The sequence below is a fragment of the Myotis brandtii genome, unplaced genomic scaffold (genome assembly GCF_000412655.1).
Source record: "Myotis brandtii unplaced genomic scaffold, ASM41265v1 scaffold155, whole genome shotgun sequence".
Classification (NCBI taxonomy): domain Eukaryota; kingdom Metazoa; phylum Chordata; class Mammalia; order Chiroptera; family Vespertilionidae; genus Myotis; species Myotis brandtii.
The window spans coordinates 9,573-27,463 of NW_005355621.1; the positions used below are offsets into that span (position 1 = coordinate 9,573).

Sequence of the window (17,891 nt, forward strand, 5' to 3'; positions counted from 1 at the left end):
CAGCGCCCTTGCGGCTTCCTTGAAAGGGAAGAAGAGCCCTGCTGGTTGGCTCAGTGGTTGAGTGTCGACCTATGAGCCTGGAGGCCAGGGTTCGATTCCCAGTCCAGGCACATGCCTGGGTTGCAGGCTCGATCCCCAGTGTGGAGCGTGCAGGAGGCAGCCAATCAATGCTTTTCTCTCATCATTGATGTTTCTATCTCTCTCTCTCTCCATCTCTGAAATCAATAAAAAGATATTTTTTAAAAAAAGAATATTATGAAAAATAAAAAGAAAGGGAAGCAGAAAGAAAAGGAAAGTTGTTTTCAGTCATTTTACGTTGTGTTTGCAACTGACCCTCCGCATCCACACCCACCACCCCATCCCCATTGTGAACGGAGGGCTCCCGGGCAGTGGCCACACCGGCTCAGTGCTTTCCCAGCGGCCTGTGGCCGATGCATGGCATTCCGTCAGTGCACAGCGCAGTAACACTGCTGTCGGCCCCTCTCTCGCAGGTCCTTCAAGCCAGACTTCATCCTGGTCCGCCAGCACGCCTACAGCATGGCCCTGGGCGAAGACTACCGCAGCCTGGTCATCGGCCTGCAGTACGGAGGGCTGCCCGCTGTCAACTCCCTCTACTCCGTCTACAACTTCTGCAGCAAGCCCTGGGTGGTAGGTGGCGGCTAGGCTAACCCAGAGCGAGGTGGGGGCGATGGGAGGCCCTCCCAGGCCTGAAACGGGCCCATTCCCCAACGTGGAGACCTCAGAATGAAAAGGCAGCTGAATAAGCAACTTGGATCCCAGTCCCCTTCTTGTAATGATTGCCTAACAAATATCATATAACACATATTATGATATAGTGGTGTCTTATAATGATAATAGTGGTAAGAGGCAGTACCGTCCTGTTCTGACTAACATTCTGTCATGTCACTGTTGTTAGCAGTAGGCACTGTTTATTGAGCACTGAGCAAGGACCAGAACATTGTGCTGCCTGGCATTCGGTCCATCATTATCACCTGCAGGTGGCTCAGAACAGCTGAGGAACTCCCCAAATCCAGGCGTGAAGCCAGAACTTGGGAGCCCTCTTTCCAACCCCCAAGACTTGATTTCCCCCACCTTTTATTCACTTGTTTCATTCATTCACTTGATGTAGTTGAGTCTCCATTTAGATGTTACCTGTAAGAGAGGCTTTCCCCAAAATACCACGCCAACACTCCCCCCCAACTACACCTAAATCCCTTTAATACCCTGCACATTTAATCCTTGCAAGGCCCTTGTGAGGTTGGGTCCCTCGTTTTCTCCATCCACAGACAAGGACACAGAAATTCAGACACCTGATGTGGTTTTCCCAGATTACCCAGAACGGAAGTGCAGGAGCAGGAGTTTAAACCCAGAGTCTGTGCCATGAACTCCTATGCCACGTGCCTCCCTAGAAAGAAGGGCACGGCAGGCAAGGGACATGGCGTGAATGTCAGCAGGTTATGCTTGTGTGAGAGGCTGAGGGTATAGGAAATGTGTATTGCAAGGTATTGAGCTGAACGCGGTGTGCCTGGCAGGAATGAAGGGGTTGATGCAGCCAGATGAAGGAGATAACAGATGCCCAGCTAAGGCCTGTGACCTTTTCCCCGTAGGCAGAGAGCAGCCACTGTAGCTCAGCTCAGAGCCGTCAGACGCTCGAGCCCTGGGGTCACGGGGTGGCTCTGTCATACGGGATGACAGGTGTTGACCAATGTTCTCTCCTCTTCTCCCCTAGTTTTCTCAGCTCATTAAGATCTTCCACTCCCTGGGTCCTGAGAAGTTCCCGCTTGTGGAGCAGACGTTTTTCCCCAACCATAAGCCAATGGTGAGTGTCCTGTCTACGCTGCTTATTCGCGTGATCTGGAGTGACACGTGTCTGTGTTCTCCGTCCATTTGGATGGAGGAGGTGGGCCCGGGGTGGCTCTCCCGGGAAGAACCGCAATGTCTTACGGGACGCCCGGCTGTCCTAAGGGAAGAGTCCCCTCCGCAGGTGGGATTTAGGCCACAGGACGCATGACCAAGGGGGGCAGAGTTCCTTGGGACTTCAGGGGTTTGGGGCACACAAGGGGACAACTTGAACGAGCATGTGGGGGCCAAAGGTTGATAATAAGGGTGATCGATGTTTCAGAGGCGGGATGTTATGTTGTTTGCGCCTTCGCCGGACTTGGTTTCTTATGTTAATAAAAGCGGTAATATCTGACTGGCATGGATTGTTGAAGGGCAGTTTCCTTGTGTGTCCTCTTCACATTCCATCTTTTGAATACACTTGCGGTTGTCTCTGGGAAGTGGTCGGAGTATAACTGGGACAGCCCGAGGGCAGAGGTCACGGTCGTTTTAAATGGGCTGGAGCGCTCTCCACCCCGTGGCTGGAGCAAGTTGGGTGGGAGAGTCCTGGGCAGCTGGAAACGGCCCGAGACATGCCTGCTTGTGCGGTTGGTCACAGGAACCCAGGGCCGTAGCTCCACTCGCCTCGGGAAGCACGGGAGTCTTGGAGAACAGGGTAGTTAATAGGGTATCAGAGACCAGCTGGGGACGGTGGCCTCTGTGGACTTCCAAGCTCAGGCTGCTGAGCGGGACAATCCCATTTGGAGACACTGTTGGGTAGGACTGCAGGCTCCAGGTGGGAGCAGTCGATGCAGAGGGCTGCCATTGATTATCTCTCACTTGCATCCGATGCCGTGAGAGTCCTAGCATGCAGGATGTGCTGGTTGGAATAAGAAGGGCGTGTGGAACCCGGCATATTCCAGCAAAGCGTGACCACAGTGGGGAAATGGAGTGCTTATCGTCAAACCAGCCTGAGCGTGACTCCTCGCTCTGCCTGCTCACTAGATCCTGGGCAATGAATTCATGTCTGTGAGTCCGAGCTCCCATCGCTAAAAACCACCGGTGATAGAGGAACCACCTCACTGGGTTGTTGAGATTTAATGAAACCCTGTGTGTTGAGTGCTGTGCCTGGCGTACGATAGGTGTTCAAAGTAGTGTCGCTTTAAAATACATGCAAAGCTCTACCCTGGGACATTGTCAGCAATGGGGTGACAATTGGGTGAAGGGTTTACAGCATCCATTGGGGGTGACAGGCGGCTCTAAGCTCTGGGCAGGCTTTGCCGTCTACGGTGAGGCCTCATGAGTTCCTGGCATTGAACTCATGCCACACTCAGAATTCCAGGCAGGCATTTGACATCTTTGCAGTCTTCCCCTCCCCACTTCCATGTGATTGAGATTCTGAGGAAGGAGACAGTCAGGGCTCCCATCTGGTAGTACCTGTAGCACTAACAGGTAACCAGGTAAAGATCCCAATTCTGTAGAAGGATGGAGAACTATGGACATAGAATCGGGGAGCAAGGGCGAGGCTGGAGGAGCAGCCAGGAGGAAATCTAAGAGGCCTCTCCTGAAATTCCCCCTGCCCAGGGAGGGACCAGAGCGGGCAGGTCCACGCCGTGGAGGTGAGTGGAGCGAGGGGAGTGTGCAGGGGCCTGGAGCCTGGGGCCAGGGCAGGCGGGACCCACCAGCTTCCAAGGCCCTCTGTGATCTGCATTCCCCAACGGCGGTCAGGACACAAGGAGGCGAGAGACGGCAGGTGTGTGATAGAAATAAAACCACTTTACTGTTTAGAATCAAGGACGCACTATAAAAAGTGAACATTATGCAACATTACAAGACAATATACATTCACGGAATATAAAATTCATAAATAACATGGAGGAAAACTGTAAACAGTGCTACAAAATTTAGCAACAAATACATTCCTTCCAGACAGGGTTTTCTCTGGTTGGTGTCTCTCCATCACTTCTGGGCCTCAGGACAGCAGACTGGCTGAGGGGGAAGGCGGGGGTGGAGGGCCTCGCAGCCCCTCCCCTCGGAGCATGACCCGGTCTCTACATTCCTCCCTCCTCACGCCTCCCAAGAGCCACTTGGGAGGCTGCTGAAATCTACCTCTCCTGCCCGTCCCCATTTTGTTTTGCCTTTGCCATCAGATCTTCAAAGCATTTTCCTTGTGCCAAACTATTTTAGTGATATTTTTTAACTTTGGGCAGCCGGGAGCCAAGCACTTGGGTGTCATCGTGGGGGAATCCGTATTGGCCATCGTCAAACCCAGGATGACGGGCTGGGGCAGGGGAGGGTACGGTCTCCCTCGGTGTCTCTGAGACAGAGCTGCCCCTATAAATAAACCGTTTATTTCTTGAATTGCTCAGGAACCAGGGTATGAAAAATGGTGTTCGTGGGCTGTAGCCTGACCGCCGTTTGGGTCTGGGGCTGGGTGAGGAGTCTCCCAGTATTTCCTGCCTTGCCACGGGGGGAGCATTGGACAGAGAGGCAGAGCCTGGCGGACTTCCTGGAGAGGGAGGCAGAGAGATGGCCAGGGGACACCAAGAGGTCTTGGAATTACAGCTGTCATGGCCCGGGATTTAGGAGAAATCATGGCTTCCCAATTGGCAAAGGGACTAGGGGAGGAGAGGAATGGGAATGGCCGGCAGACTGCCTGGGGCCAGTTGATACAGAGCAAGGACATGGATGTACTTGCCATTTCCCCGCCTCCTGCCTCCTCCAGAGAGCACGGATGCTGACCGAGAGGGGGCCGGAGGGGCCTCAGCGCCGGCTCCTTCTAGCTTCCCCGGTTCGCCAGTCCAGCCGCCTGCGCCACAGAAGCATTTACCCTCCGTTCCACTGTAGAATTTGATTCGGGAAAATGGTGGCATGTGGGTTTCATTTCTTTTTCTCTTAAACACAATGTACACGTATTACAGCCTACACATGATAAGATTTAGCAAAATAAAACGTTCACAATATGATTGAAATACAGAAGTGCCTCAGCTACATAAATGACTTTAAATTATACAGTCAGTGAACAGGTGAAATAAACAAAGCTATAGCTTATGGAAAGCTCCACAGACGCCCTCTGGCAACATCGCTTTGCAAAGGACCCTTCTTTGCCCAGGACCTGCTGTCCTCCTCACCGGGGGCCTGGCACATGGGCCTGTGGTTCTGCCCTCTTGTCTGCAGGGAAACCTCAGATGACTCGTGCCCAGGCCCCACCCCACGTCCCTGCCGGGTGAGTGGAGGGACCCCACCAGGGACCCAGAATGGTCCGATGCCTCGTGGAGGGGAGGCTGATGTCCACCGGTGGGTAGGGGAACTTGTACAGGTTGGATTAGGGGTTCCACCTTGTAAGCCTTTGAGGCTGAAATAAAAATCTTAAAAAACGTCAAGTCTGAGGCTCACCCCTTAAAAGACTGCTGACCGAAGCTCCTTCTGCTCACACTGCCCCCTGGGGACGGCAAAGCCTCTGTTTCCTGCGTGCCAAATGTCACGACCGCAGGTGAAAGGTACAAGGTAACGGACTTGATCCTAAGGAAGCCAGGTGCCTGTACTGTCTCCCTGCCCCCCCCCCCCCCGGGGTTCTGCCAAGCACCCTGCCTGGGCATTTGCGTGTGCGTGCGAGACATCACAACGTGTCGCCTGCCTTTTGTTCTCCTGTGTCAGTGGGCAGCTCTGTTTCCTAAAGCGGAATGAACTGAAGATACAGATACTAATAGAGGATAAATACCCATGATCTGGAAAAAGGAGAGCAGTCATGTTCCATATCACCATCCTCCCACCCGCCCCCCCATTCTGAAATATATATGATTGCCTGCTCTCCGCATCTCATCTCAGCACTAACATTTAAAATACTTTTATTTAACTGGAGAGTTTATATTATAGTTTTATTCCAAAAAACACAACAAAAGAAAACCCCCTACAGCTGATGGCAGAGTCAGGCTTCCCCAGTGACCACCCATTTAAGCCCATGAGGTGAGGCCCCCAGGAAGTGGCCTTCACCCACCCGTGAGCTGGGAAAGACAAGCCAACCCCGGGAAGCTGGCCATCTGGCCTTGGCAGGGCACCGCAGCCTTCCCTCCCGAGCCCAGCCCCGGACCCACACTAACTCGCGTCTCCCACCGGAGCCCAGCCAGTAAGGCAGTTAAATGAAGGCCCTGAACATGAAGAGGGAGAAAAGGACAGGGGCAGAGGTCAGGTGACCCCAGTTAGAGGAATGCTGAGGGTGTTCAGAATCTCAAACTTTAATTAAAATGAAAAAGAAAAAGAAAAAGTCAACTTGGAATGTCATGATTTTCTTCCAACAAGCAACAACAAAATAGAAGAGATTAAACTATTGGTGTATTTAACAGCATGGAACAGAATTCTGTGTCCTGTAAAAAAAAAAAAATCAGCTTATGTCCCCGTGTGGGTATATGCAGATGTGTATACAAACACAGCCTCCTCGGTGAGCTGAACGTTACCTTGGAAATAGTATTCTCTAACCAAGTCTACGTGGCTACAGCTGTGGATAGTGTATATGGTGTGTGTATTTCTCCAATTTACATAAGGGCAAGCTCCTGGCCACGTTGACCAAAGAGTTCTCCAGGAGGGAGTCTCGGGGGAGGCGGGGAAAGGAAAGACATTCGTCTCGGTTTTCACCGGAGCTTTTGTACAAGGCAGGCAAATAGCCTCCTGACCTCAGGCAGATGTTTAAGTCTTCACCGGACTAAGAAAGTTCTGTTATTGCAGCCTGGCTGTTTGCTCCAGACTCAGAGACATCTGGTCTACCCGAGCATCACGGGACTGGGGGGGATTGTGTGTGCTGCATTCTCTCAGACCCTCTCTCGCGGTTCCTCCCTGCCCCCTGCGCCTCTTACATGAGAGACACACAGACAGACATAGTCTGGTTGGAACATGCAGTAGCATCCCTCCGTGTATAAGACCTTCCGCATACCTTGAGTCTAGCTGGTTGCTACCCTTGACTGATCCTCAAACAGTTGGCTTTCAGCAGCGACCTTGTCTGTGTCCTTTCTGGGCTGGGATGGAGGAGAAGGGCAGAGGGAGGAGGGTCTAGGAGATGCTGGGTGGGTAGGGGGGTGGGGGGGATGGAGGTGAGGAAGAAAGCGGGGTAGGCATTACAGTGCCCACGTAGGGTAGTTTTTTGATTTTTGTTTTCCTAAAAAAATATAGATTATGTTATCACGAAGAGGAGGAGTGTACATTCCTCATTCTCTCTGGCATGGCACCAAAAATTCCTGGGTGGAAACGGGGGATGTCAAAACCAAAAAGAAGGCGTGGGGTGGGGCCAGGAGGATGTTTCCGAATAAACTCCATATGACAGCACAGACTTTGCTTTAAGTGTTCGAAGTGCTAAATTTGCGAGAAAAACAGGCACTAATTTCATTGTCACCATTTGGGAAGAGTTAGTGTCCGAGGGAAGCTCAGCGGGAAGGGAGGGTGGTGAGGCGGGGCGGGGCCTGGCGCTCAGGGGTCTGTGGCATTGATGATGGTTTTGTCTGGGGGGGCCCATCCTCGGTACCAGCTGCAGGAGCCACCCTTCTGCCGGATGCAGGCGTAGTGTTTGGTCTGGTGGCCAGGGTAGCCGAAACTCGCGGCCATGTCGGTCCAGACACACTCGTTCTTGGAGCTGACGAAGCAAGGCGGGTAGTAGCAGGTCTTGATCTGCAATTAGGTAACAGCCATCGGTTAGCAGACTCTGCCATGGCGGACGCAGGCCTGATGCCCGCCCAAGGCTGGACTCCTCAGAACCTGGGACCACGGCAGGGGGACCCCAGCCACCGCAGTCCCTTGGTGGTTAGCAGACTCGGCCATGGCGGACGCAGGCCTGATGCCGGCCCAAGGCAGGACTCCTCAGAACCTGGGACCACGGCAGGGAGACCCCAGCCACCGCAGTCCCTTGGTGAAAACAACGTACTACTGGCTAACTCTTACTGAGCACCTACTGTGCGCCAGACATTCTGCTAAAGGCTGTGCTATGCTCTTCTCTTTCATTCTGATAACAGCTGTCTCTCCCTTTTACAAATATGGAAATAGAGGCTCAGAGAGGTTAAGCAACTGAATGGCACAGCCAGGTCACACAGCCAGAAAGTGGTAGCATTAGACATTTGAGAGAGCTTCTCCCTCTCCAGTGGTAACAAGCCAGGATGGGCGATCTCAGTTCTTGTAGGGAACTGAGGAAGCGGATTAAAGCATAAACTTTAGGAGTCCAGCTGCCCTAGGCTGGTCATCAGACGTAGCGAGCTGTGTGACTTAGGGAGAGTTACTTAGGGTCTCGGATCCTCTAGTTCCTCATCTGCAAAATGGGGAGGATAGTAATAAAAACTGCAGAGTTGTTTTGAGAGTCACATGAGAGAACAGCCCAACTCCCTCCCACAGCAGGAAGGCTGTGCGCCTTGTCCCTGTGCCCGGGTCAAGGAGTTGGGCCTGGCTCAAGAGTCATGTTCTGTCGTGTGTGGCATCAGCAACCCAGCTCTCCTCCCCCCCCCCACAGGGTGGAGCCGCCAATGAGTCAGCTGCTCGAGTGAGCCCACTTGGCACCACTTGGCAGGACCTGCCAGTGTAAGGACCCTGTACCTGCCACCAACGTGAGCCGAGGGAGGGGCCAGGGAAGCTGAAGGGCCCTTGTGCCCCAGCAACTGCCAAGGGGGCAGCACAGATGGACGGAGGCAGCGGATTGCAGCAAGAAGGCACTCTGCTCTCGCCTTCTCCGCTCCTCGGCCTGGGGACAGCATTCCTTCCACCCCTGCTCAGACCTGCTCCTCTGCCCCGGTCCCTCCTCACTCCCTTCCCCGCAACAGAGCCCAGCACCCAGTGCAGCAGGAGCTGGTGTTTCTGGGGCTTCGAGCCAGCACCCCTCTCCTGCCCCCCGCCTGCCTGTCCCGGGGCTTACCTTGCAGTTACAACCCAGGTGATACCGATAGTTCAGCCCCTTGCGCTGGGAGATGGTGAGCTGGTCCCACCGCTCCACAAAGTTGCACAGTCCTATGTACACCTTCCCATCGAAGATCCGGCCTGGAGGAGGAGAGAGGGCGGCAGAGACAGAGTTGTTTTGGGGGAGCCCAGCAGAAAGGGAAGAAGCCACACCTCCTGAGTCCCAACGATGGACCAGGTACTGTGCTCAGTACCCTTCTGTCCTGAGATGTGTTATTTCATCCCCCCCTACACCTTTGAGGATGGACTGAGTCCCCATTGTCCCGATGGGGAAAACCAACTCAGAGAGGTCACTCAGACCATGGAGCTGGTTCTAGGGGCCAGCTCTTCACTTCCCACATCAGCGGCTTCGGGCTCTGGTTTTGTCATTTCCTTTCCTACACTGACGGCCTAAAGGGAGTGGGGGTGAGTTTCAAAGACAGATCGTAGGCTGACTGTGAGGTAGAGAGGAGCGGGGACTGGCGACCCCTTTTCATTTACAGCAGCGCGGAGACACCAAAACCAGGGGATCTCCTCCACGGGGTCTGGGGTGGAGCTGAGACAAAGCCAGCCTGGGTGCAGCAGCCTCAGGGTCCCCCCACGGGCTGTGGGAGGTGCCCTCAACCCTACACACTCCCCACAATTCACTGGGCGCAGGCAGAGGTCCTCAAGACCCTTCTGGTCAGCCACTCCTCCTCCGTCCTTCTGAAGTGAAGGACCCGTGGGCCTTGGCCAAACCCCGGCCCAGCTGCTAAGTTGGCCGTTACCTGTCAGCAGGTACTGGTACTTGTTGACCTCCAGCTTCACGCCACAGAGACTCTCGGAAGCTTCCGTGTGGATGTACTGCACGTGGGGCATCTTTGTGAAACCCCGGTACATCTGTGGGCGGGAGGAAGGTTGTGAGAGGAGGACCCGGGCTCCGGAGCCCGCTGTTACGTGGACTACAGCAGCGGTTCTCAACCTGTGGGTCGCGACCCCTTTTGGCGGTCAAACGACCCTTTCACAGTGGTCGCCTAAGACCATCCTGCATATCAGATATTTACATTACGATTCATAACAGTAGCAACATTACAGTTATGAAGTAGCAACGAAAATAATTTTATGATTGGGTCACAACATGAGGAACTGTAAAGGGCCAGAAGGTTGAGAACCACTGGTCTACAGGAATCCGATTCCCCCGACTGGTCTTCGCGAGACCGGTCACCAACCCACCCACCCCAGGTCCTTCGCTCCAGATGAGGCCACCTCGTCTCCTCCCGACTGAGCCGGCATTGGCGGCTGCCCAGAGAAGCCTTCCCGTCCAGCCTGTCACACTTCCCATTCCAACCCCCCACAAATGCTCCTCCAGGGACACCCCTTTCTAGAAATCCACAGATGGCTTTGCTGTGAAAGGGGTCTTCCCTGCCTCCCCAACCTCAGGGCCTGAGCTCCGAGAAGGCAGCCAGCCAGCATTCTCTTGACGTCTTGGTGACATGCCCAGTGTATGAAAGCTCACATTCTCACTTACATTCCCTCACTGTCTCCTCCCAGGAACCTTAGGAGGCAGGTACTCCTGTACCCATTTTACAGATAGGGGGTGTGGGGGGACTCAGAGAAATTCTGTTTGGCGAAAGTTGAACTCAAGCCCAAGGTTCACCATGCTTTTAGGGGCAGGGGGAGCTCAGAGAAATTCTGTTTGGGGAAAGTTGAACTCAAGCCCAAGGTTCACCATGCTTTTATTCCTCTGACCGTCGACTGAGAGCACTGGTTCTTTCACCCGAGATAGAGCACAAAAGCATGCACACAGCTCCTAGGTGTTTAACTAAACCCTCTATCATGGTCAAACGGCTGATATTTGGGCATTTTTGTCTACAACATAATCTAATACAGTAGTTCCCAACTGCAGGCGATGTGATCCCCAGCCCAGGAGATACTTGGCAATGTCCGGAGACATTTTTGCTTGCTGCAGCCAGGTGGAGGGGTTGCTTTTGGTGGATGGAGCCAGGGATGTTGCTAAATATCCTATGATCTACGAGACAGCTCCCCCCCGCCCCAGCAAAGAGTTATCCTGGCCCCAGATGTCAACAGTACCAAGGCTGAGAAATTCTCCTCTAATCCCAACCCACTTAAACCCATGACAGTCCTATGAGGCAGGCACTGTTATGTCCATTTTATAGATGAGGAGCCTGAGGCCCAGGGAGGTTCATGGCTTGTCTGAGGCCACACAGTTGGTAGATGGCAGAGGTAGGGGTCCAAGCAGGGGACTGTGCTCCAGAGTCCATGCTCTTAGCCATTATCCTATGGGCCTACCCCTGTGCCCACTCACAAGTTCATGCTCAGGGAACTGGTGCAGGGAACTGCCTGGTGACCACTGCGCCTGCTCTGTCAGCGTGCGCTCAGCCACTGGTGTGAATGTGAGAGACTGAATCCCCTCGGTGCCTCCAGGTCAAGCCCACGAGGGTTACGTGGGTCCGGATCTGTCACTGAACTCTGCCTGGGAGCTGCTGGGGGTGGGATGGGCACCGAGGGGCTGCCCCGTCCCACGATCCCTCCAGTGCTCAGAACACACAGGCCCTGGGTGCTGGTGGTCTCCGGGCGGATCCCAAGGGTTTGCAGTAGGACAGAGCCTCTCCAGGGGCGCCTGGCATGCGTTATTCACTTACTGGTGGGAATTAATAAAAAGCCAGACCTCATCTCATTGGTGTCTCACCCAAGGGCCTCCCGTTTGGTCTGATGGGCTATTTGTTTTCCCTCCTTGTCTTCTTTTAAGTGGCGAGCAGCCGGAGGGGTAGGTGGTCACTAGGAGCTCTGCCGTCAGAAGGGGTCTGTGGGGGGGGACGGAGCTTGGGAGCCCTGCCTTCGGGAGGGGAGCACTCTGGTGATTGTGTGCAGCCAGCAGTGCAGATGGTTCTCATTCACCTGGCCTCCCTTCCTAACCCTCTCCTCCTGAGACAGCTGCTGGGGGAGACACCGCCAGGCGCTGCGCGAAGTGCTGTCCGTGGGCAGTGTTCGGTTATGCCGTGGGGAGCAGGGCCCCCCACTTCCTCAGTGCTAGGTGGCGCCTCTCCGGCTTCACCGGGAACCGTGCTCAGGAGTGCCGCTGTGTGCCTCCACCCAGGGTGGCCTTCTGTGCCCAGCGCCTTCTCGCTTTGGGGTGGAGGACCCCTGAGTGTTGGGCCAGTCTTTCAACCCAGGCCTCGCTCTAGGTCTGTCTTTCAGGCCTCGTCCATTGGAGCCTCAGTTCATTCCCTGTGGGTCTTCCCCCTTCATCTCCTCTCTGCTTTGTGGTGAGAACTGGCCCCTGCTTAGAGTCCCCTGACTTCGCTGCTCAGGAAGAGCTGGACCCGTCAAACCCAGCCTGGCTTCGCCGCTGATCTTGAATTTGCAGGAGCCTTATGTTAACACGGCTCTCGCACCGGCACGCAGTCAGACTGTAATGTGTCCCGAGTGATCGCATCTGACAAGCTCAGTGCTGCCTGGTGGGGTCCGTTCTGAAGATAACAATATGGTAAATGTATCGTAGCGGCGTATTTTACTCCTTCTGTTGTCTTTTCTTTATATTAGTCCTATCTTGACCTACATATTGATCCTAAAGGGTCCTTAGGTCTGCAGTTGTAGAGACCCAGAATTGGCTTGACAAATTTAGGAGGGTTACAATAGGCTTATCATGTCCTGAAGTCTGAGAATTGGAGGATCGGAACTGAAAAGGATGCTAAAGGTAACCTAATCTAGCCAGTGCAGTGGAGGATTAATGGTAAACCTGGGTTTCTGGAGACAGAGTCTTGTCTCTGCCTTGTGTGAGCCACGTGGACAGCGACTCGGTTTCTTCATCTGTGAAATGGGGCAGCTCACTTACTCCACAAGATGCTGTTGAGAATTAAGTGACTTAGAATAGCACCCAGTACACAACATTCAGTAGAAGTCGCTTAAAACCAGGTATACTACAATTCACAGGGAGTGGGGAAAGGGTTTGGTCCCTTTCCCACGTGTCTTTGCCCAACCTCCTCTCTTCGTGCCCATAGAGCTAGCGTGGAACTTCAGGTGTAAGCGAGTTGTTCCTTCTCTCCCCCAGCTTTACTGAGGCATCATTGACAAATAGAAAGGGTGTGTATTTAAGGTGTACAATGTGCTGTGTTGATAGATGTGTACCTGGTGAAGTGATGGCCACAATCCCGCTAGTTAGCACATCCATCCCCTCCTAGCGTTCCTTCTGTGTGTGAGACAGCACTGAAGTTCTGCTCTCAGCAAACCCACAGTATACAACCCGCACTGGTAGCCAGAGTCCCCATGCCGGGCCTCAGCTCCCCAGCATCCTTTCATCCTGCAAAGCTGAAACTTTGTACCCATTTCCCCCACCTCCCAGCCACCAGTGACCACCATTCTACTCTCTGCCTCGAAGAGTTTGACTTTTTTTGATTCCACATCAGAGTGAGACCGTGCAGTGTTTCTTTCTTTGTCTGTCTTATTTGACTTAGCATGCCTTCCAGGTTCATCCTGTTGTTACAAGGGACAAGATGTCCTTTTTAAAAGCTGAATGCTATTCCATTGTGCGTGTGTGTGTGTGTGTGTGTGTGTGTGTGTGTGTGTGTGTGTGAGATTCTACAAGGTCCTGGGCTCCCACCTCGGTAGTGTCTACACAAGGTTGCAAGAAGTTCGCTTCCCTTGGAGTGAAGGGACACAGTGTGAGGAAGATGTTTCTGAGTCTGAGGGCATCTATCAGTATTTCTCTGGTGCCCACGGAAGACCACTGTGCTGCACGCAAGTTCATTTACAGACCAAGCAGCTAGTGCCCGACTGGGACCAGGCGCATGGCCTTCCTCTCACAGACTGCTGTCTGGCTGGGGAGGCAGAGCCTGAGAGTGGAGCCGGTCCCTGCACACGGCTAATGGGACCCAGACCACAAAGAGTCCCAGGCAGAGGGAGGAAGGGACGCTGTGTTCTGGGGAGGGGGTGTCAGAGGCTGGAGCAGGAGCTTCAAAGGGAGACCCTGCTATTGCTCATCCCATCAGACAAACCGCCAAAGGAAGGAAGCCCCCGGGGTCCAAGCATTCCAGTTGCCCAGCGGATCTGTCTGTCTATCCTGCCAGAGTCAGGACCTGCACAGCTTCCCCATGGGACACGCTGGGACATACTGTCCCCACGTGCTGGCCCTGCAGCTGGCCTGAGAGCATGTCTCTACAGCACCAGCGGCAGCCCCTGGCAAAGCAGACTGCTTTCCCATGGTCCTGATAGGAGAGGCGGTCCCCATAGATTACAGCGGCCACTTCTGGAAACTTCCACCTTTGCACCGCAGCCCCGTGGCTCAGCTCCCCCTAATCTCCAAGTTTGGGTTTGCAATGAGCTCCCTCAACATTCCAACAGCACCCCCACCCCCATCACCACCATGCACCGTGGGTCTCTGCACACTGGAGATGTGTCCCAGATGCCATCCAGAGGCTCTGGAGTGAGCATATGGGAGAGGGTCTGCCTGTCTTTCATCTGGGTGAGAGGGGTTTTATTTGCGGGGGTGGGGGGGAAGAGTAGGGGGGGATGGCCAGGGGGGACTTTGAGAATGAAGAGAGAGGCCCAATAAATAGGGTGACTTGACTTTTCAGGTTCTCCAAGTTCCCGTAGGCCTGCTTTAAGGGAGCCCTTGCTCCCCCAATCTCTGGGTAGATGCTAATCTGCTAGAATAAAGCGCCCAGGGACTCCTGCCAAAGCCCATGCAGGCGGGCCTCCCGGCCTCTCCCCCTTCCCTCCTACAAAGATGTTTTTGTTACACTCTTTGCAGGATGTTGCAAGTCAAGAGTTACACTGCTGCACGGCAAACCCACAAACTCCAGTGAACCTCTCTGTTCCCTGGGGGGATAGATACAAATGGGGGGGCGGGGCAGAATGGGCGGCAATGATGCACCCTGCTGCTGATCCATCTCTCTGGCAGGAGAGTTGGGGGGTCATGTAAAGAACACACGGACTGGGAAAGAATCCGACACCTCGGCGAGGGGACCGGAGCTGCTTTTCATTAACGCCCGCCCCTGAGTAAATCATTTCCCTTCGGGTCCCTCAGAAGTAAAGGAGCCACGTGGTGCCCTAATGCCCAGCACCTGGTTAGGAGCCTGGGCGGAGGCTGGCGCATGGACCGCAGAGGACCAGCGTCCTGGGAGTGGGGTGGGTGGCTCTGAAGCTGATGGGCGAGCAAATGTTATTTGGCCTCCAAACACCTCCCCCCCAGTGGCTGGTCTGACACCCCAGAGGAGAAATAGGACATCTGCCCAGAGGAAGGGCCCCTGGCCGTGCATCCGGGCCCTGAAGGAAGGAGGGGAGCCGGGCAAACCTAGGAGCCACGGCCTCCCACCCTCCCCTGGCACAGAGAGTCTCCGTGTGCAGGAAGGCGGCAGGGCGGGCAGGGGGTGTGTTCCTAAGCCTCCGCCCTGTCTGACCTGCCTGGAGCTGCGCAGTGGGTTTCTGGGTTGTTGTTGCTCTTCTCGGTCCCCCCTCCGCCCACTGTTCTCTCTGGCCGTCGGAAGACATAAGCGGGTCCCATGACCGCGCTCGGGCAGCCAAGGGCAGCTGGCCAGGCCTGACTCTGGACATTACATAACCAGGAGGCTGTGGATGTTTCCAAATCAAAGCAGCAGGTTCTACCCCCCACTTAAGAGTGAGGCCCGCGGGTCTGCCTCGGGGATGGACAGGTGCCTCCCGGGGCTGTGCACCCGCCCTCACTGCTGGGGATGCAGACGTGAGCAGGGAGTAAAGGGGCTGGCAGTTCCCGGGGACCTGAGTGCACCCATCTTGAACTTCTGATTCGTCACCCTGTGTCTCCTCTCCCCGCCGGCCTGCGGTTCCTAAACGCAGGGGCCCTGCTTTCCCAGGGGCCTCCACGGCTCCTGGCCTCCAGCGCTACCCACAGGGAGGTGCTTACAGAGGTGGCTGATGGGCCAGCTGCCACATTATCCAGCTCCTGAAGCAGCTCCTGTTTAGAAGGAACGTGGCCAGTGTCCCAGCATCTGGAAAGGCCTCAGCCATAGGGCCCTTCGGGGTGCGGAGCCCACCCCACGCTGTTAACACAGGGCAAAACCCAGGCCCGGGCGAGGGAGGGCTCCAAGGTCAGCGAGCTCCTCAGGAGTGGAACTGAGCCCAGGAAGCAGGTTCCCTAGGCTTTGAATCTTTTCCTTAAGGCGGCTCCTTAGTGTGCGCACAGTGGGACCATGCTCGGGACAACGCTTAGCTGTATGAAAAAGCCCAGCAAATGATGCTAACTAGCTGGGGCGCAAGAAGACAAGGAAAACTGGGAAAATAGGTCAGAGGGTAGAGTTCCTGTCCCCCGATGAGGTTTCTGTGACCAGCACAAGCTCAATGTAAAGCGTTGAGGAAGAAACCTCAGTTGCAACGTCAGTGGCTGCAGAAGACCCGTGGGCATGGTTGAAACGCAAAGTCAGGGCTTGAAAGAGCCGTGAGACAGTCTGGCCCAACCCCCTCATTGTACAGATGGGGAGACCGAGGCCCAGCGACGGCTCCCAGGGAGCTGGCCGAGGTCTCATGGTTACCAGGTAACGAGGCTGTCTGATGTCTGGATCCAAAGCCCAGACTCAGAGGAACCCCACCTGCTCAGGCTCTGGGATGAAGCAGCCACCGTCCCCGCCCCCCTTTCCGCCCATCCCCTGCTGCTGCCTCAGCAACACCCTCTCCAGCCAGGCGGAAGGGCTGGGGCTGGGGCTGGGGCTCAGGCTCAGATACTGAGCAAACACCCACCACCCTGCCCCCATGGGCCAGGCCTCTTCTGGCAGAACCAACCCAGAAAGCCTCCTGAAGCCGGGCTGCTGTCACTCACCTTCATCTGCTTGATGGTGTAGATCAGTGTGCCATAGGGCCCCTCCTTCACCAGCTTCTTCCCCACCACTCTGGCCCGGATCACTGCAGAGAGAGGCAAAACGAGACAGGGAGGAGGTTAGGGAAGCCTGAACCACATCATGCACCACGTCTCGGGTGCCTGTCCAGCCCCCAGGGGGCCGGGCATTGCTTTCTTACCGTTGAGCCAACTCGAATGGGTACCTGTGTGTATCAGAGCAAGAACTCAGATGAGGGACACTGGGCGTGGGGGGCAGGGGGGAACAGGGGGGGCAGGGAAGGCAGTTATTACTCGGGTTAATCACTCCAACGTTCACAGTCGCCGCCCAGGAAATTCTACCCCCGGATGAGTCTCTGGACTCTGTTCCACCACAATCCGAAATCGACTTCGCATGTTAGAGCTTCGCGCCCTCCCTCCATTGCCCATCCGACATCGCATGGTCTCCCAGAGTTACTCTCTTTCTACCAGGACCCCTTCCTGAGCCTCTTTTGGGGTTCTTCCTTTGTATGTGTAAATTCACGTGTCCTGCAGGTCCGCAGAGCTGCCATGCACCCCAGCCTCCCTTCCTGCCCCAGTCAGCATCTTGATGGGATCCTGGGCACCCGGCACTCAGACGGCCAAGGATGCAGTGGCCTGTCACTCATGAGGGTGTGGCGGGAGGCAGTGCTGGGGAGTGTGGGCTCAGGAGCCCACTGAGCTGCTCCCATCCCAGCTCTGCTCTGCACGGCTGTTAGGACTGTGGGCCAGTGACTTTGTTTCTGGCCTTCAGTTTCCTCCTCTAACGAAACCAGGACACCAGGGGCACCAGTCTCCTGAAGGGAAGGGACCAGGCAAGACAGTGCGTGTGAAGCGCTTGGCACCGTGTCCTGGCTGTGGTGTACGTTGCATGAATGTTACTTTCACCGCGATTATCATCATTGCCCAAAACAGAATGAATGGACTGACCATGAAAGGACTGTTTCCAGAAAAATAGCTCCCGTTTATTGCACACCTACTATGCGCAGTAGTACCTCTCACTTCTTCACTTCTCACAACCACCTGACAAGGGGGGTGTTAGCATCCACATTACATAGATGAGGAAACAGAGAAGTGAAGCCACTTCCTCTTTCTGAAGGTAAAGAGGGTGTAACCCCACCCTTGTCAGGGAATTGGAATGAGGATTAAACAAAAGATCCTATGAAATTTCTTACTATCGCATCTGGGAGAAAGAAGGTGGCGCTCAGTCAATATTGCGTGACTATGAATACGAAAATCAACAGACAGAACCAGGGTGACAGTACTGGGAACAGAAGAGAAGGGTTGACTTTGAGATCATATAAGAAGCTGGGCTTTCTCTTTTTTACTTTTAGTGAAAACGAAGCTA

The 17,891-nt window shown here is 54.7% G+C and overlaps 3 protein-coding genes across 3 annotated transcripts in view; 2 read left to right on the forward strand and 1 right to left on the reverse strand.

Moving 5' to 3' along the window:
• Positions 1–471: 471 nt before the first annotated feature.
• The window catches only part of LOC102253554 (synapsin-3), a gene marked incomplete at its 5' end in the record, with an annotated part of 283,126 nt that continues 265,706 nt past the window's right edge, over positions 472–17,891 (forward strand). Inside the window, 2 exons of the mRNA XM_005861683.2 lie at positions 472–648; positions 1,730–1,819. Of these exons, the coding sequence (XP_005861745.1) occupies positions 472–648; positions 1,730–1,819 (267 nt within the window). The remainder of the gene's footprint in view (positions 649–1,729; positions 1,820–17,891) is intronic.
• The window catches only part of TIMP3 (TIMP metallopeptidase inhibitor 3), a 54,676-nt gene continuing 40,357 nt past the window's right edge, over positions 3,573–17,891 (reverse strand). The window contains exons 2-5 of the mRNA XM_005861645.2: positions 16,511–16,593; positions 9,489–9,600; positions 8,702–8,823; positions 3,573–7,473 (exon numbers count right to left, since the gene is read on the reverse strand). Coding sequence (XP_005861707.1) covers positions 7,276–7,473; positions 8,702–8,823; positions 9,489–9,600; positions 16,511–16,593 — 515 coding nt within the window. The 3' untranslated portion in view covers positions 3,573–7,275. The remainder of the gene's footprint in view (positions 7,474–8,701; positions 8,824–9,488; positions 9,601–16,510; positions 16,594–17,891) is intronic.
• LOC106725305 lies at positions 9,839–16,345 on the forward strand. Its single transcript, XM_014535978.1, has 2 exons — positions 9,839–10,351; positions 10,424–16,345. The coding sequence occupies exon 2, from the start codon at positions 13,235–13,237 to the stop codon at positions 14,270–14,272; it is 1,038 nt and encodes a 345-aa protein (XP_014391464.1). The 5' UTR covers positions 9,839–10,351; positions 10,424–13,234; the 3' UTR covers positions 14,273–16,345.